Source organism: Myxozyma melibiosi, assembly GCF_037950935.1.
Source record: "Myxozyma melibiosi strain Phaff 52-87 chromosome Unknown BZA70scaffold_1, whole genome shotgun sequence".
In the NCBI taxonomy this organism is placed as follows: domain Eukaryota; kingdom Fungi; phylum Ascomycota; class Lipomycetes; order Lipomycetales; family Lipomycetaceae; genus Myxozyma; species Myxozyma melibiosi.
In genome coordinates, this window is record NW_027042915.1 from 1,679,679 (window position 1) to 1,695,852 (window position 16,174).

Genomic DNA, 16,174 nt, shown 5'->3' on the forward strand with positions numbered 1-16,174 from the left:
ATGCGGCGATCGATTTCGTTGTTTACAAAATAGCGCCGCGCCACGAGATCCTCGCGTGCAACAAAAACACTCATCTTCTCTACACTCAAATACGCCAAAGTCCACGCAGCTCCAGACTTGCTTCTTTCCCTGCACGTCTTTCGGATTCTAGAGGGAGAGGACGACTCGCTGCACATAAATCAGAGCGAATCTTCCGCGTGATACACAGTCGAATAGAGAAGAGAGAGAAACGATTCATATTGTTCACCATGGCCTTCCTCGCCCGTCTACGCACCGACATTATGTCGCTTTACAAAGGCTCTCCGCACCCCGATATCATTCTGTCTGAAGAGGGACCTACCGACCTCACGAACGTTACCGTTCATCTCCTCGGCCCCGCATCGACGCCGTACTCTGAAGGCGCGTGGAAAGTGCGACTAGTCATCCCGACCGACTACCCAAACAGTCCGCCAAAGGCGTACTTCGACACGAAGATCTTCCATCCGAATGTGCAGCCTAGCTCTGGAGAGGTCTGCGTCGATACTTTGAAGAGAGACTGGAGCTCGCAGGTCGATCTGCGTCATGTTTTACTAGTATGTTTGCCTATGTCTATATGCGAAGAACGAATCGCCCGCCTTGAACCCATTGAGCTTGTTTGCTGACTTGGGTTGCCATTTACAGGTTATCAGATGTCTACTCATCGAGCCCAACCCGGAGTCTGCGCTAAACGAAGAAGCCGGAAAACTTCTACTAGAGAACTTCAAGGATTACGAGCGCATGGCCCGTCTGATGACCACAGTTCACGCGTTAAAGCGCTCCTCGTTCGTCACACCTGTGACTGCTTCAACCGCCGACTCTTCTTCTTCTTCCACCGACGGAACTATCTCAGGTAATGCTGCTGATAGCAGTAGTACGAAAATCTACTCTGATGCCGAACAGGCGTCGCAGCAGCTATCGGTCGACAAGAACGTTCTACGACCGCTCGAGCATACACAGCGAGGTGCGCCGGGATCGCCTGTGAAGAGCACAAAGCCAAAGAAGAAAGTCGGTATGAAGCGGTTGTAGATACCGACCAAAATCTCTGCTTTGGTTCATTTATAGTCACTGTTGGCTATCGATCACCGTCTTCTATACTTTTCTTATTTTTGAATACTCTTGTCCCGGCTGAAGAAAAAGACAGACCAGAGATGACATCCGGAAGACGACCTTTATTGTACCGGATATGGTCTGCATGATTGCAGACAGAACTTTACGTTGTTCAGCCAGGCTGCTTTTACTTCTGTACTATAATTCTAATAATTAATCTTTTTCCAAATCTACCGTAGATAACATCATTCACAGCGGAATATAGACTAGCCTTGTTCCATTTCGCTGAGGGAAAGGAGACACAAATTGAATGAACATATAGTATTATGCATCTCTGTACAGGTGAAACAACTGAAACAACCCACGAGCACACAATCAAGTAAAAATCGAAAAGTTCAAAGGCATCGAACTTCCACGACCACTAGGATACAATTTCTGCTTTCCCTCAAACTTTCTCGGCTTTGGTAAGTCGCTCTCAGGTTTCCACCGGTATTTGCTGTCGTTGATTTCAAGCTTCTTGCCACTTCCACTGATCGTATATGACGCGGCGTTCAGATCGCGGATATTCTTGTAAGCTCCAGGGCCTCGGCGAACACCCGACGTCCGCGAAGCTGTGGAAGTAGAGGCGGTAGAGGCAGACTGAGCGGAGGGCGCCGATGGAGCACTGGAAGGCGGGGGAGGTGGAGGTGGAAGACCACCTGATGATCTGCCGTTTGATGCTGACGCCGATGAGAATGTCGGAGGAGGAGGTGGTGGCGGCGGGAGGCCCAGAGAAGATGAGGAGGCAGATGACGGTGTATGGCTATGCGATGAGGTAGGCGGCGGAGGCGGCGGGGGCGGACCAGCAGGCAGGAGCATGCTGGTGACCTGGTGGAAAGGCTTTACCGGCTCAGGCGCCGCTTCTTCCTCTTCATCGTCGTCATAGTCAAATCCCCCTTCATCGTCGTCAGACTCGTACGAATTTGAAGCTGCAGCTGGAGGCGGCGGTGGAGGAGGTGCATTGGATGGGATTGGAGGAGGTGGAGGAGGCGCACCTGTGGGAGGTGCAGGTGCAGAGAATGTGGGAGGTGCCGGGGCAGACGACGATGGAAACTGTGGTGCTCTAGGTGCGCTAGCTGTAGGAAGTGGTGGCGCAGGAGGAGGTCCCGATGACGGCAGCTGCGGTGCTCTTGGTGCACTCGAAGTAGGAAGTGGTGGTGCCGGCGGAGGTCCTGACGATGGGATTGGGGGCGCGCTTGTTGTTGGCAGAGGCGGTGCCGCTGCAGAAGGCGGAGGGGGCGGTAGGGGAGCGCTGAAGGATGGCGGAGCTGGTGCCTTTGCAGCTGGCCTAATCGATGGTGCTTCAAATGAAGATGCGGACGCATCAGAATTGTCTTTGCGATGACCTCTGATCTGAGCCATGAGATCAGAAGGCATGGCTCTGATAGGCGCCGCATTGGATTTAGCTTGCGATCCTGGAGCGGAGGGTGTAGATGAAGAAGGAGGTGGTGGCGGTGGAGCTGGAGGTACGCCTGAAGATGGAAGAGGAGGGGCAGCTGGGACACCGGAAGATGGAAGAGGTGGAGCAGCTGGGATCCCGGAAGATGGAAGAGGAGGTGCTGGGGGGACCGATGAAGGCAAAGAAGGCGCAGCCGGTGCCGCAGAAGACGGCAAAGGAGGGGCAGGTGCAGATGGAGGAGCTGGCGGTGGTGGTGCTGCAAAAGCAGGCGGTGGAGGAGGCGCGGCCGAGGGGACGCTGGGAGGTGGCGGCGGCAGATTTGAAGGGATCGGAGGCGCGTTCGTGATTGAGCTCGAGGATTTCTGCGGACGATGGGAAGGTTGTGACGGAGGAGCCAGCGAGGGAATTGGTGGTGCCGAGGTCGAGGGGATCGGAGGTGGTATAGCGGATGGGATGGGAGGAGCAGAAGACGGGGGTCTACCGGATGGCATAGGCGGAGCGGGTGGAACAGCAGACGGAACAGAGGGCCTGGAGGAAGGCATCTGAGGTGCTATCGAGGAGATTGATGGAGATTTTGCGTGCGAAGGCCGATGCGAAGGCATTGCTGGGGAAGGTGACGACGAATCGTTATTTTTGGCTATTGATGTTAGCAAAGAGTTTGGAGGAGATGTAGAGATCAATGAATCATACCTCCAGTCTTGATACCACCGGCGCTTTTGAGCTTCGGCATACCGCCAGCAAAGAGGCCTGCGAGCATAGGATTACCCACGGCGGGGGGGTCGGGAGCAGCAGCACCGGCACCGGTTGGAGGAGCAGGAGCGCTGGCGGCGGATCTGCCAGCACCGCCGCTGCTGCTGCCGCTGCCACCGCCAACGACACCACCGCTGACAGCGGGAGCACTTCTATCGTTGGTAACGGCCTTCTTGAGTCTTGCTCCGCGCTGGATCTCACTTAACAGGGCGCCTCTGCCGGGAGCGGCGGCGGCAGCGGGCGGAGGACCAGATGCGGCGGGAGGAGGGGGAGGAGGAGGGGGACCGCCGAAGCCGGGAGGAGGCGGAGGGGGCGGGGGAGGAGGACCGGCCATTGAGGGTGGATTTGGAGATCAGTGGAGGAGGAGAAGAGAGAAGAGAAGAAGAAGCGATGAGATGGGAGAGAAGTGAGGCGGAGACGGTGAGGAAGATGACGAACGCAGGTCTCGAGGAGGAGGAAGGCGGCGGAGTCGATAGATTATGTCATAGTCACGTGACTTGTGAAAATAGCAAATGATATTGAAGAATGGGGGAGATGTAGAATGCGATGAGCAGTTGATTAAATAGCAGTTATTAAGCACAATAAAAGAAGAACAAACAACAATAAACAATAAACAGCAACAACCAATGGCCAACAACCAGAAGCGATGACCAAAAACCGGTGCCGACATCGGCGAGTCCCAAAACTCTAAATGGCCGCAATCGCACAAAATCCGGATCCTGAAAATGAGTCGAAAAAAACTTCTCGTCCGGCTTAAAATCTTCTCTTCCCCACTCAGCCTTTCCTTCTTCTCTTCCTCTTCACCACTTATCTGTCGATAACAATCAACATGGCTTCTCGCTCATTCACCAGACAGCTCCGTGCTGCTGCTTCCAAGTCCTCCAAGTCCGTTTCCGCCGTCCAGCGGAGGACCCTCGTCTCTGCCGCCCGTCAGCTCACCCGCCCTACCCAGGCTCAGCGACAGGCCCCCGCCCAGCAGGTTCGTGGTCTCAAGATGATCGACTTTGCCCAGAACGGCCAGCTCGAGAAGGTACACGAGCGTGCTGAGTGGCCCGCTGAGAAGCTCCACGAGTACTTCAAGGGCCAGACCTTTGCCTTGATCGGCTACGGTTCCCAGGGTATGTTCTGATTCCACTACTTTTGCTTCTTTGTTCGAACAATTACTCATAGTCTCTTTTTCTTCTCTATAGGATACGGTCAGGGTCTTAACCTCCGTGACAACGGTCTCAACGTCATCATCGGTGTCCGAAAAGACGGTGCCTCGTGGAAGGCCGCCCAGGAGGACGGCTGGGTTCCCGGCGAGACCCTCTTCGACGTCGACGAGGCCATCAACAAGGGTGACATCGTCATGAACCTCCTCTCTGACGCCGCCCAGTCCGAGACCTGGCCCCACATCAAGCCCCTCATCACCCCCGGCAAGACCCTCTACTTCTCGCACGGTTTCTCCGTTGTCTTCAAGGACCTCACCAAGGTCGACGTCCCCGAGGGTGTCGATGTTGTCCTTGTTGCCCCCAAGGGATCCGGCCGCACCGTCCGCTCGCTCTTCAAGGAGGGACGTGGTATCAACTCTTCGTTCGCCGTCTTCCAGGACGTCACCGGCAAGGCCTACGAGAAGGCCACCGCCATCGGTGTCGCCATCGGCTCCGGCTACCTCTACGAGACCACCTTCGAGAAGGAGGTCTACTCTGACCTCTACGGTGAGCGTGGTTGCTTGATGGGAGGTATCCACGGTATGTTCCTTGCCCAGTACGAGGTTCTCCGTGAGCGCGGACACACCCCCTCCGAGGCTTTCAACGAGACCGTTGAGGAGGCCACCCAGTCGCTCTACCCCCTCATCGGCAAGTACGGTATGGACTACATGTACGACGCCTGCTCGACCACCGCCCGTCGTGGTGCTCTCGACTGGTCGCCCCGTTTCAAGGACGCCTTGAAGCCCGTCTTCAACGACCTCTACGACTCTGTCAAGAACGGTACCGAGACCAAGCGGTCGCTTGAGTTCAACGGCCAGGCCGACTACCGTGCCAAGTTCGAGATCGAGCTCCAGGCCATCCGTGACCTCGAGATCTGGAAGGCCGGCAAGGAGGTCCGCAAGCTCCGACCCGAGAACGTCGAGTAAACTAGGAAAAAAGCAAACAAAAAAACCCAAGAAACAAAAAATATGACTGATTTTGATGTAAATTCTTTGAAATGTTGGGAAAAGTTCTTATGATCTGTACTTTGCTATTGACGTTTACAAGCTGTATCTTTGGAATGAATTAGTTATATATATATACACGATTTCTCTTTATCATCTTCTTCTTAGTTATAATTATATCGAATATATTCAGATAAATGCAAACAACAAAAGAATGTAGAGTAAGTTGGAATGTTTACTGCAGAATCGCCGGGTAACTCGAACTCGCCCAGAACTCCTCGATTCGCCTGAAGAACGCGTCACGTCGGTTTCCAGATTCATCTTCAACAACATGTCTTTCTTCAACAATTTTGGGTGTGTATCGTTCTTTTATTATATAGATACTGCTTACTGACGAGGATCATCTTCTCTAGTCGCGGTTTTGGCCGTTCGTCGCGGAATAAAAAGCAACAGCAGCAACAGCAGCAACAGCAGCAGCAGCAACAACAGCAGCAGCACCCCTCCTTCCTCCGCACAACCTCGAGTCTGTCTTCAGGCCAGTCATCGCTCACTGGCTCGAGTTCCGGAAGACCGCCTTCGGGGCCGTCGTATCAGCAGCAGCAGCAGCAAATCGCGCAGGTGCCGAAGCCCCTCTTTCTCTCACAGCCGTTTGTCCGCACTGCCCTGGTAAAGGGGAGTTTCAAGACAATCGTAGTCTTGCCAAAATATGTTGATATGGGCGAATGGTTGGCTTTGAATGGTGAGTTGAGTTGTTTTGTGTTTATTAAAGTATCTGTTCTAATACGATTCGTGCAGCGTTCGAGTTCTTCACATACCTCAACCTCTTCTACGGCATCATCTCTGACTTTTGCACTCCGCAAACATGTCCATCAATGAGTGCCGGGCCTGGGTACGTCTTCTTCTTATTATCTTCTCAGCAGCAGACTCCTAACAACCCCACAGAATCGACTACACCTGGCTCGATATGAGTAAAAAGCAGATCCGGCTACCCGCTTCCACATACATCGACTACGTCCTGACCTGGACCTCAAGCAAGCTCAACGACCAGACCCTTTTCCCCACCAAAGCCGGCGTCCCATTCCCTCTCCATTTCCCCATGACTCTTCAGAACATTTTCAAGCAGATGTTTCGCATCTTTGCTCATATTTACTACAACCACTTCGAGACAGTAGTCCATCTCAGTATGGAGGCACACTGGAACTCCTTTTTTGCTCACTTCATCAGCTTCTCAAAGGAGTTTGAGCTGCTCGATGCGCGCGATACCGAGCCATTAAGAGAACTTATCGAGTCGTTTGAGGCGCAGGGAAAAGTGTAATCTAGTCATGGAGTTTTGCTTTTTGTTTTCTTGATTTGATATACAATTCTCATCCTCTCTGTGTAATATTACTATATATCGTCCACTTATCGTACAGGTCTCTTTGTTGTATGCAGTTTTTGGCCCCGAACCTGAATACATAAATAAGTATAAGATTCAAGAATGAATGATAGTAGAAAAGTGCTCACCTTATCCCAATCAATCTCAGTGTCCATCGCGACGTCAACAAGTCCACACAGCACGACGCTGTCTCCGCGGATCAGGTAGACTCCGAGATCCAGGATCTCTGTTGGTTCGTCCGGTGTTATTACGCGCTCTTTTGTGTCGGCGAGAATCAGATTTGTTTGCTGGTCGTAGCCTTGGAGGTTGCCCTGAATGTTATAAAATGTTAGTAGTTAGATCTGAGGGGTGAGATTGATTCCAAGTAGTGACGTACAGTGAACAGCCGTCCGTCTGAAGTTATGACAATTATTGTTTCTGTGATTAAAAAGAAACAGATCAGTCAATGTTTGCGATAGCATATATAACAGTCGTAATCCACTCACGATTAACGTATGCTTGCAGATGGCTCGACATTTTGTTGCCTCGTCCAGTCTCTCCTTGTGCTCTGTATCAGCTGTCGTCGCCCCGGTGAGCAGGGAAGTAATAAGAAAAAAGCGAGTGTGTTCTTTGTGCTTAATGTGAATTGTTCAGGAAGTGCGATCAGGCCGTCAGTTTGTAGCCATAGTTGTGTCTGGTTGTTGATTTGCTTGACTGTCGATGTTGACCGAATGAATCTGCGGCGGTTCAAAGTTTTGGTTTCTTCCAAAGCCCAACTTGTTTGCTTTGAATATTCACCTTCTTATTCTTCATTTACCACCACAACAACAAAGATCCAGCAGCTAAGACTATAAGATCAGCATTAAATACTCGTGGTTGCTATTACTATCCTCTTTAGTAACTGTTATGCGTTTATAGCACTGCTGCTACTTTGCTGTACCAGATCGTGTGTATCGACCCTCACGTCTCCCAGTCGACAAACAAGACCACATCCACCATCTCTCATTGCTGTCCAACCTGAGCTACGATGGTCGTTTTCTCCTTTGAGCCTGACGAGAATCTCAACGAGCCTAGCGATTTTCGCAAGGCAGTGCCAGCGACGCCAAAGAACCAGACAGCTCCCAAGCCCGCGTTCACACTTCCTGAACTCGATCTAAGTCATATAGGTGCGTTCACTCAGATGTTTATACAATTATAACTACCTGATCATTTGTCTAATTACTGATCTTTGTGTTTTATAGCGTCGCCTAATCGTACAGGGCTACCTCTCGTCCGTCGTCATCCCAACTACAGCACACAAAACAAACAAGCGCGCGAGTCGCGTAAACTAGACGAGCTCTACACTGCTACCTCAGCACGGTCAGACTCCTCGCTTTCAAAGCAACTGGCCGAAGAGCGGCTGATCTCGAATGAGTTTGTTGTTCAGCAACGAAAAGTCAACGAGCGCAAGATCAAAGAGATTGCGCGGTTGGAGGAGGCGTTTTGGACCGCGCAAGAGGAGAGGATTTGGAAGATCATCACGGACGGAATCAATGCCGATCGAGAGAGAGCAGAGGTGCAGAGAAGGAAAGATGAAGAAGAGCGCAGGATAAAGGAAGAGCTGCGCAGGAAGAAAGAAGAGGAAGAGCGCAAGAAGAAAGAGGAGGAAGAGCGCAAGAAGAAAGAAGAGGAACAAAAACGGAGAGAAGAAGAAGAACGCAAGAAGATTGAAGAGAAAGAGAAGGAAGAGAAGAAGAAGAAAGAGGAACAAGAGAGGAGAGAGCGAGCGCAAAAAGAGGAACAGGACAAAAAAGCAGCTCAGGAAAAGAAGGAAGCAGATCTTCGAAATCAGCTAATGGCGAGCCAAGCTGAAAAGAAAGCTCAAGGCAAAGACGCCCAGATTGATCTCCAACGCGAAGTTGCAAATCGAGCGTTTGGAAACCAAGCCAAGGTCAAGAAGAGTTCTCCGCTGGCCGGGCCGCCAGATGATGGCGACGATTTATCACTGGATTCACTGAGCACTGCTGTACCTGATGATGCTCCATTACCGCCTGAGCCGGATTTGAGCGCGAAAATACCTGCGGTGCCTGCGGGACTGATAGCAAAGCCTGCCAAGAAGGAGCCTGTCCATGTTGCTCCTCAAGCCATAGACGAGGCGAAAGCGGAGAAAGATTACTATACAAAGTTAATTGCTGTAAGTAGCAACTTCTTGAACAATTTTGTGTCATAACATTACTGACACCTGTAACAGTACATCAAGACAGAGATTGTCGGAGCGGTTGCGAAGGATAAACCATTGCAGAAGCGCTGCTCTGAGATTCGGCGCAAGGTGAAACCAAAACTAGGACAGATCACTAACAGTCACACGCAAATCCGAAAGATCGTATGTGCTTCTGTTATTTATTGTCCACTGTGCTTGGTAGCTGACATGTTTTATAGATCGGGGAGTTGAAGTTGCTGTTGGAGGAAGTGCAGGAAGCAGGACCGGATCTTGCTTACCGGTACGTTTTGAATGCGTTTAGTAAAGCTGTTGTCGATCAGGCAGAGACGGAGACGATTGTGTCACCTACATCCGCGTTTCCTTTGGGAACACTATGTATCTACCTCATGAGTCAACATCCACTCTTACGAGATCTGCTGATTGCGCGGTTTGTGAAGAAGTGTCCGTATGTGATTGGATACACGTGCCCGATCAACACGGAAGAGGGCCGCATACGCATGGGCTACAAGCGAGTGGATGACAAATGGGAGGATGAGACGCAGTACTGCGAGCGAATGGGCGGGATCATGATGGTCTGGGCAGCCATGACCGGCATGGGCAATGCTACGCAGTCGGTGCAGCCATATCCGATGATCCACAGCTGGACGTTCGCCGCGAGGATCATGAACACGCCGGTAGACCAGCTGACGAACGCGCACTACACTGTTGCGGCCGCGTGGTGGGATCTGAACGCACAGCGCTTCCTGGCGGCCTACGGCATGCAGAGCCAGAAGATGCTGACGCTGATGTGGGACAAGTGGACGGCAGCAGCAAGCGAGAAGCGGTACCCGGCAGCTGCACGGCTCAGGCTGCTAGGCGAGACATGGCGGGATACCGGGAATCTGGGTATCGCGCGACCGATGGAGCAGTGAGGGCGAGATTAGCTTAAGCAAGTGTGACGACGCGCACGACGTATCTCTCTGCAAAGTCAGAATCTACAGTATTTTATCTACAAATCTCAAAACACATGTAAACAAACCGCGGGGAGCAGGGCCATGTGGACCTGCTGGGCAAGGGCCGTTCTGGCGAAGGCTGTCAGGGGTCGAGTCACGAGACCCGCAGCCAAATGTCAGCGCCGGCCTTCAGTCTCCCTCATCCTCCATTTCCTTCTTCTCGACCGCATCACTCTCCTTTTCCTTCCTTTCTTCCCGTCCCTGTCCAGCTCCTTTCGCGAGCACTTCCCTGCTCCGTTTCCGCCTTATTCCTGCTTGGCTGCGCTCATTACCCGTACTCGTTTTCTTCCACACCCCCACCGGGCCCTTCCCTGCCGCGACTGGCCGCTCCCGAATCAGCTCAAGCGCTGTCTGTTTCATCTTCTTGCCGGCTCCCGATCTCCCCGGCCGGCATCGCTTCTTTCTTTGAAATACCTTCCATCTAACGCGTCGCTGCTACCTGCATTGTGTGCGTCTGCCCGTTTTTGCCTGTCGCCCGCGATCAGCCATCTGATCCGCTCCGATCTCCCGCTCTGACACTCACTCCTCTCAGTTTCTTCCCTTCCCTGTTCGTCCTGTTCCCTTCCCCGATGCAGAACCAGCAGCAACAGCAGCAAGGGCGCGGTCGCGGCTTGCACATCGCCCATCGCAGAACCCCTTCCGAGCTGACTCCCCTAATGAGTATGCTGTCCTCCTTTGCTCTTTCTCTCTCTATATATAAATTTCTACGCCGGTGCAGATGCTGACTGGTAATCCATCTTACAGTCGAACAACTCGCCCTCCAGCAGCAAATGGAAATGCTCCAGGCACAACAACAGCAGATCTTGGCGCAGCAGCAGCAATTTGCCCAGGCCGGTTTGCTCGGATCACAGGGCATGCAGACTTCCCCCGCTATACCCCAGATGCCCGGCTTCATGCCCTCTCCCAACCAGGGCTTCGGCTTTCCTGGCGTGTCGCAGACTCAAATGGCACCAGGAAATCACCGCCGTGCCCAGTCTTCCGTCCCTGGTTTCCAAATGATGGGCAGCTCGGTTACCGGCTCAAAGTCATTGATGTATGAGCCGAACAACAACGGCGGTCGCAACCAGAGTCAGCAGCGCCTGAGCAACGGCCAGGGTCATACCCGCAGACACTCGCTTGCTCTCCCAGAGGCCAAGCGTGCTGCTCAGCTTGCGCAGCAGCAAAAGCAGGCTGGATCATCGCAGCCGGCGTCCTCCGGAAACATCCAGACTACCTCAAACTTTCAATTCCCGCCTTCGAAACCGAGTGCTGTCGATAACTCTAGTGCTTCCAAGATGAGCCGCCATACTCACTCGCGCAGCCAAGGCACCAACGCGGACTTTGAGGAGCTTTCTCGCTCTCCCCAGCCTTCTGGGTTTAGCTTCCCCCATAACAACAACAGTAATGGAAGCGGCTACAACGACAACAATGGCGGCCATTCTCGAACTCAGAGTCATTCGCGGTCAGGATCGCGTAACTTTGATGGCGACTGGCGAAGAAGCAGCGCACAGCAGCAGTCCGAGGCTGCTTCTGGTGGCTTGAATCAACAGCAACCACAACAACAGCAGCAGCAACAATTCTTTCCCGGGCACCGTTCACGTGGCTCAATGTCAAACTCCATGAGCTCGCAGTCATCCTTTTCAGCGAGTACTTATCAGCCCGGCGTTATCCCGCTATTCACGCAGCAGCAGATCAACGCTGGCCAAAGCTCTCAACCACCGCCTGCGATGGGCCAGATGCCTGGCCGTAATATGGTCCCGGATTTCATCTCGATGCATCCTCAGATGAATTTCCCCTCTCAGCCACTGCAAAACAATCAACAGCAAAACCAGCAGCAGCGCAAATCACTGTTCTTGCCGTATTTGACGCAAGCATCCATTCCGGCGCTTGTGGCAGAGGGTCGGCTGGTAACTGGAATCTTGCGCGTGAACAAGAAAAATAGATCTGATGCGTACGTCTCAACTGATGGTCTACTTGACGCTGACATTTACATCTGTGGTTCTAAGGACCGTAACCGTGCTCTCGAGGGAGACTTGGTCGCTGTCGAGCTGCTTACGGTTGATGAAGTGTGGGGTTCCAAGCGGGAGAAGGAGGAAAAGAAGAAGAGAAAAGAAGGCGAAGATAACCAACCTGGTCTGCAAAGACGCGGAAGTCTGCGCACACGACCGATACAGAAGAAGAATGATGACGTCGAGGTCGAAGGTCAAGGTCTACTCTTGGTCGAGGAAGACGAAATCAGCGATACCAGCAAGCCCCTTTATGCTGGCCACATCGTTGCTGTGATCGAGCGCATTCCCGGCCAGGTCTACAGTGGGTCGTTGGGCTTGCTGAGACCATCTTCGCAAGCCGCGAAGGAGAAGCAGGAGTCAGAGAAGAAGGACGACAATAGGCATGAGAACAGTCGGAATGACAAGCCAAAGATTGTTTGGTTCAAACCGACCGACAAACGGGTTCCGCTTATCGCTATCCCCACTGAACAAGCACCGAAGGACTTTGTTGAGAATCACGAGAAATACTCAAACACCGTTTTCGTGGCGTCAATCAAGCGCTGGCCGATAACCTCTCTCCATCCGTTTGGTATGCTCATTGAGTCGTTGGGCCCTGCTACAGACCACTCTGTCGAGATCAATGCGATCCTCAGAGACAACAACTTTATGAACGACCAGTTCACAGATTCGGTTCTGAACGGCTTGCCTGCGCTATCTAAACTCGAGGACACGGGAGTCAACCGCCGATCGTTTGCTGACGAGCATATCGTTGCTCTGTGCAGCAAGGGCTCTAAGTATTCCGAACAGGCTGTTCACATCCGTAAGGTCGACGACTCTACGGCGCAGATCGGAGTCCATATTACTGATGCCAGCTTCTACGTCCAATCCAACACACCTCTGGATCGTGAGGCGAAGCAGCGAGGAACTTCTGTGTTCATGATGGACAAGACAGTGCCGATGCTTCCGGACGAGTTGCTCGAAAACTACCTCTCGCTGAGTGTCGGCAAATCTACTTTTGCATTTAGTGTTGTCTTGGACGTGAATCTGAATACGTTTGATATTTCAAATCTCTGGCTGGGAAAGAGTACCGTGACCGCCAATGCTATGGTGTCCACAAATGAGCTCACATCCGAAGATAGCGCTGTCAGCGAGACTTTGGATTTACTAGGCGCGATTGCAAAGGGATTCCGCAGAAGACGTTTGAATGCCAAAGTACCTGAGATTCCTTCGCTGAATCTGCTCGACCAATTGGAAGATGAGCGGATTCCAGCTGAGGTCAATATTTTTGAACGGAAACAGTCATCGGCCCTGGTTGATGAGATCATGATCAAGATCAATTCAATTATCGCCAGCATTCTCGTTCAGAAGCTTGGCGACCGATCTCTACTCCGTCGTCACAGTCCTCCGAATGCGCATAGACTCGAAAGCTTCCTTGAGAAGATGTCGGTTTTGGGATTGAAGTTTGACGGTTCTTCGAGTGCAAAGCTGCAGAATAGCTTGTTCCAGATTGACGATCCGGATAAGCTCAAGGGCCTTGAGACTCTCTTGCTCAAGACATTTTCGAGAGCCAAATATTTTGTTGCTGGAAAGGTTGAGCAGAGAAGCGATTATATGCATTATCTGCTCAACTTACCGGTGTATACGACATTTACTTCCCCTACAAGAAGATACGCCGATATTTTGGTGCACCGCCAGCTTGAATCTATTCTCTATAACAGTAAGTTACCTCTTGATGTTTTTGACCTGAACTGATTACTGATTTTTCACTTGCGCAGAGGAATATACTCCGGACTTGGAGACGCTGTCGAAACTCGCTGATCACTGTAATGATCGGAAGGATGCCGCGAAGAATGCAGAGGAGCAGTCTATTCATCTATTCCTCTGTGAAGCTATCAGCAATCTCAGTGCATCCACAGGTCAGCTTATTCGGGATGCTGTTGTGGTCAGCGTGTACGAATCGGCTTTCGATGTTTTGATTCCTGAATTCGGCGTCGAGAAGAGAGTCCACTGCGACCAGCTTCCGCTCGTGAAGGCTGAGTTTGACAAGCAGACCCGATGCCTTGAATTATACTGGGAGAAGGGTGTTGACTCTGCTACGTACGTTCCAGAGGATGAACGTGACCGAGTGTCTGACTACAATGGCGGATCGCAGCGCCGGGCGTCGAGCATTACTTCAGCAGTGGCGCAGGATAGTCAGAGAATAGATATCGCATCGTTAACTCTCGAGGATCGATCTCCTAGTGAGGACGGTGAGAATGGAGAGAAGCCTGTGGCATCTAAGAGCCTTCCGGGATCTCCGGTCAAGCGATCGCCATCCAGAGCACTGAATGAGAAGCCGACGCGAACAGCGTCCATGACAAAGATGAATGCGATTGAGAAGGAGGAGGCTGCGGATGCGGGCGCGCTGGCAGCATACCTTGGAGATGTAGTCTCACGTATCAATGGCGAGGAATTGATTCAAGAAATTCGAGAGCTGACGCATGTGCCGGTGCTGCTGAGAGCTGATATCGGCAAGAGCTTGCCGTGCTTGACGGTGAGAACGTTGAACCCGTTTGCGACATAAGCGGGTCTGAATATTATATATAGCACATTATCACCTTGAGGTATGAATCATACATTTCTCTTCTTTTTCAAAACACTTTTTTTTATTGTTTGTATTTCCTTATACCTTTTTTCTATCCAATCTCTCTCAGTGAAATGTACTTTCTATTGTTTGGCGCATTTTAAAAAATCGGAGCTGCAATTATTACACTATTTTCTGTTTTTTCAAGCGAGGTACATAGTTTTTTTCTACATATCTATAAATTCTTTCGGGAGAGTACACACTTTTGAAGACTCGAATAAGTTGTCTATATGGATTTAATGTAAGAAGGTGATGCCATAGTATGCGTATAGTTACTAGTTGACCATAACTAGTCATTCAATTAGATCATTTATCTCTATTCAGTTCGGAAATGAATATGACGGCCTGGGCCCATCCCGCATAGGGTCCCCAGAGATCTCTTAGATAAAGCGAGAGCTCGTCGTAGACGACCTTCGACATTGTCTTTGAGACCATCTTTGTTTTCGGACTGTACCGCCGTTTGACAATGTTGAATACGTGAGTGTCGATGGGGACTGATTCGTGGCAGTCGAAGGACATAAGAGCCTAGATGATGATAAACGGACAAGTTAGTGAGACCGAAAACAGAGATTTTAAATGAGTGGAAGGTGACTTACGACACAGTCTGCAACTTTCGGGCCCACTCCAGTGAACTGGAGCAGAAACTCGCGAACGTCGTCATATGGCTTGCCGCGCATGTCGGAGAGCTGGTTTCCCTGTGCTTCCCAGTCCGCGACTGCCTTTGCGGTTTTGTAGACGTAATCTGCGCGGTATCCAAAGCCGAGCTCGCGGAGCTTTGCAGCGCAGTTTGGAGAGGACGCGAGCGTAGACGGACGGGGGAAGGTGTAGTAGTCTATGTCTTTGTAGGTGGCGATGTAGGTGCCGTATGTGGCGCAGAGATTATCAATCTAGATACCCAAGAGTTAGCATGAGATGCATGGGGAGGGCAGTTTGAGAGGAGAGCGCACCATCTGGGTGATTCGTTTTATACTGTTATTACTGCTGCAGATAAAACTGCAGAGACATTCCCACGGATCTTGCCTCAGCATTCTTATGCCCACGAACCGGTCTGCAATCTGCTTGAAGTACTTGTCGCGCGCGCCAAACTCGCGGTAGAGCGAAGCGAGCTTGATTGAGGAGTTGAAGTAGTCGTGCACGGCGGAGTCGATCTCGTAAGCCGGAGGAGGAGACTTTGGCGGGGACGGAGGGATTTGGGCTGGTTTGGACTCGTGCTTGATTGTGGTTTCTGGAGAACGGGGATCGAGTGTGCAGTATGTGATGTTGTCGGTCGAGGGGTCGTTGCGGAGGATTATCACCGCGTCTTGGATGACGGATACCCTTGGGATAAGCTGTCAGTACTCAAACATAGAAAAGTCATCTAGACAGCGCTGGTACCATTCTTCGCCTTCTCTCTTCCATCGAAAGGACTGGCCGCTGGGTAATATCCAGTCGAGGGAGACTTCCTATTGAGATGTTAGTCGTTGCTGCGGTACAGAAGCCGGACCCAGACTCAACACACCTTCCCCGACATCCGCAGTTGTCTCCACGCAGTGCTCATATCTGTTTACTCTTCTTGGTTGATGTTGTATTTGTTAACAACAGAAGAATAAATCCCGGACGCGTAAAGTCGGTTTACAAGAAGGCGATGCAGCCCCTGGTTCGACGCGTTATG

The 16,174-nt window shown here is 51.5% G+C and overlaps 8 protein-coding genes across 8 annotated transcripts; 5 read left to right on the plus strand and 3 right to left on the minus strand.

The window, feature by feature from the left end:
- Window positions 1–3: 3 nt before the first annotated feature.
- On the plus strand, window positions 4–1,295 carry BZA70DRAFT_272028 (ubiquitin-conjugating enzyme). The gene is made up of 2 exons (XM_064911575.1): window positions 4–572; window positions 661–1,295. Exons 1-2 carry the CDS (start codon window positions 249–251, stop codon window positions 1,042–1,044), a joined length of 708 nt encoding a protein of 235 aa, XP_064770739.1. The 5' UTR covers window positions 4–248; the 3' UTR covers window positions 1,045–1,295.
- BZA70DRAFT_272029 (uncharacterized protein) lies at window positions 1,296–3,748 on the minus strand. Its single transcript, XM_064911576.1, has 2 exons — window positions 3,194–3,748; window positions 1,296–3,140 (listed from the first exon to the last, which is right to left on the minus strand). The coding sequence occupies exons 1-2, from the start codon at window positions 3,585–3,587 to the stop codon at window positions 1,441–1,443; spliced, it is 2,094 nt and encodes a 697-aa protein (XP_064770740.1). The 5' UTR covers window positions 3,588–3,748; the 3' UTR covers window positions 1,296–1,440.
- Window positions 3,749–3,931: 183 nt separating this feature from the next.
- On the plus strand, window positions 3,932–5,599 carry BZA70DRAFT_308529 (6-phosphogluconate dehydrogenase). Its single transcript, XM_064914856.1, has 2 exons — window positions 3,932–4,371; window positions 4,444–5,599. Exons 1-2 carry the CDS (start codon window positions 4,083–4,085, stop codon window positions 5,367–5,369), a joined length of 1,215 nt encoding a protein of 404 aa, XP_064770741.1. The 5' UTR covers window positions 3,932–4,082; the 3' UTR covers window positions 5,370–5,599.
- A 98-nt stretch (window positions 5,600–5,697) lies between these two features.
- BZA70DRAFT_272032 (Mob1/phocein) lies at window positions 5,698–6,716 on the plus strand. The gene is made up of 4 exons (XM_064911577.1): window positions 5,698–5,741; window positions 5,801–6,126; window positions 6,183–6,276; window positions 6,330–6,716. The coding sequence occupies exons 1-4, from the start codon at window positions 5,719–5,721 to the stop codon at window positions 6,700–6,702; spliced, it is 816 nt and encodes a 271-aa protein (XP_064770742.1). The 5' UTR covers window positions 5,698–5,718; the 3' UTR covers window positions 6,703–6,716.
- Window positions 6,717–6,745: 29 nt separating this feature from the next.
- BZA70DRAFT_22622 (uncharacterized protein) lies at window positions 6,746–7,486 on the minus strand. The gene is made up of 4 exons (XM_064910214.1): window positions 7,248–7,486; window positions 7,139–7,179; window positions 6,891–7,073; window positions 6,746–6,833 (listed from the first exon to the last, which is right to left on the minus strand). The coding sequence occupies exons 1-4, from the start codon at window positions 7,276–7,278 to the stop codon at window positions 6,789–6,791; spliced, it is 300 nt and encodes a 99-aa protein (XP_064770743.1). The 5' UTR covers window positions 7,279–7,486; the 3' UTR covers window positions 6,746–6,788.
- Window positions 7,487–7,533: 47 nt separating this feature from the next.
- BZA70DRAFT_293039 (GLE1-like protein-domain-containing protein) lies at window positions 7,534–9,945 on the plus strand. The gene is made up of 4 exons (XM_064914398.1): window positions 7,534–7,907; window positions 7,983–8,914; window positions 8,972–9,103; window positions 9,160–9,945. Exons 1-4 carry the CDS (start codon window positions 7,769–7,771, stop codon window positions 9,850–9,852), a joined length of 1,896 nt encoding a protein of 631 aa, XP_064770744.1. The 5' UTR covers window positions 7,534–7,768; the 3' UTR covers window positions 9,853–9,945.
- A 453-nt stretch (window positions 9,946–10,398) lies between these two features.
- BZA70DRAFT_22662 (uncharacterized protein) lies at window positions 10,399–14,646 on the plus strand. The gene is made up of 3 exons (XM_064910218.1): window positions 10,399–10,593; window positions 10,678–13,617; window positions 13,676–14,646. Exons 1-3 carry the CDS (start codon window positions 10,503–10,505, stop codon window positions 14,461–14,463), a joined length of 3,819 nt encoding a protein of 1,272 aa, XP_064770745.1. The 5' UTR covers window positions 10,399–10,502; the 3' UTR covers window positions 14,464–14,646.
- BZA70DRAFT_22656 (mitochondrial glycosylase/lyase) lies at window positions 14,543–16,161 on the minus strand. Its single transcript, XM_064910217.1, has 5 exons — window positions 16,022–16,161; window positions 15,898–15,965; window positions 15,471–15,840; window positions 15,120–15,410; window positions 14,543–15,048 (listed from the first exon to the last, which is right to left on the minus strand). The coding sequence occupies exons 1-5, from the start codon at window positions 16,058–16,060 to the stop codon at window positions 14,830–14,832; spliced, it is 987 nt and encodes a 328-aa protein (XP_064770746.1). The 5' UTR covers window positions 16,061–16,161; the 3' UTR covers window positions 14,543–14,829.
- Window positions 16,162–16,174: the final 13 nt, after the last annotated feature.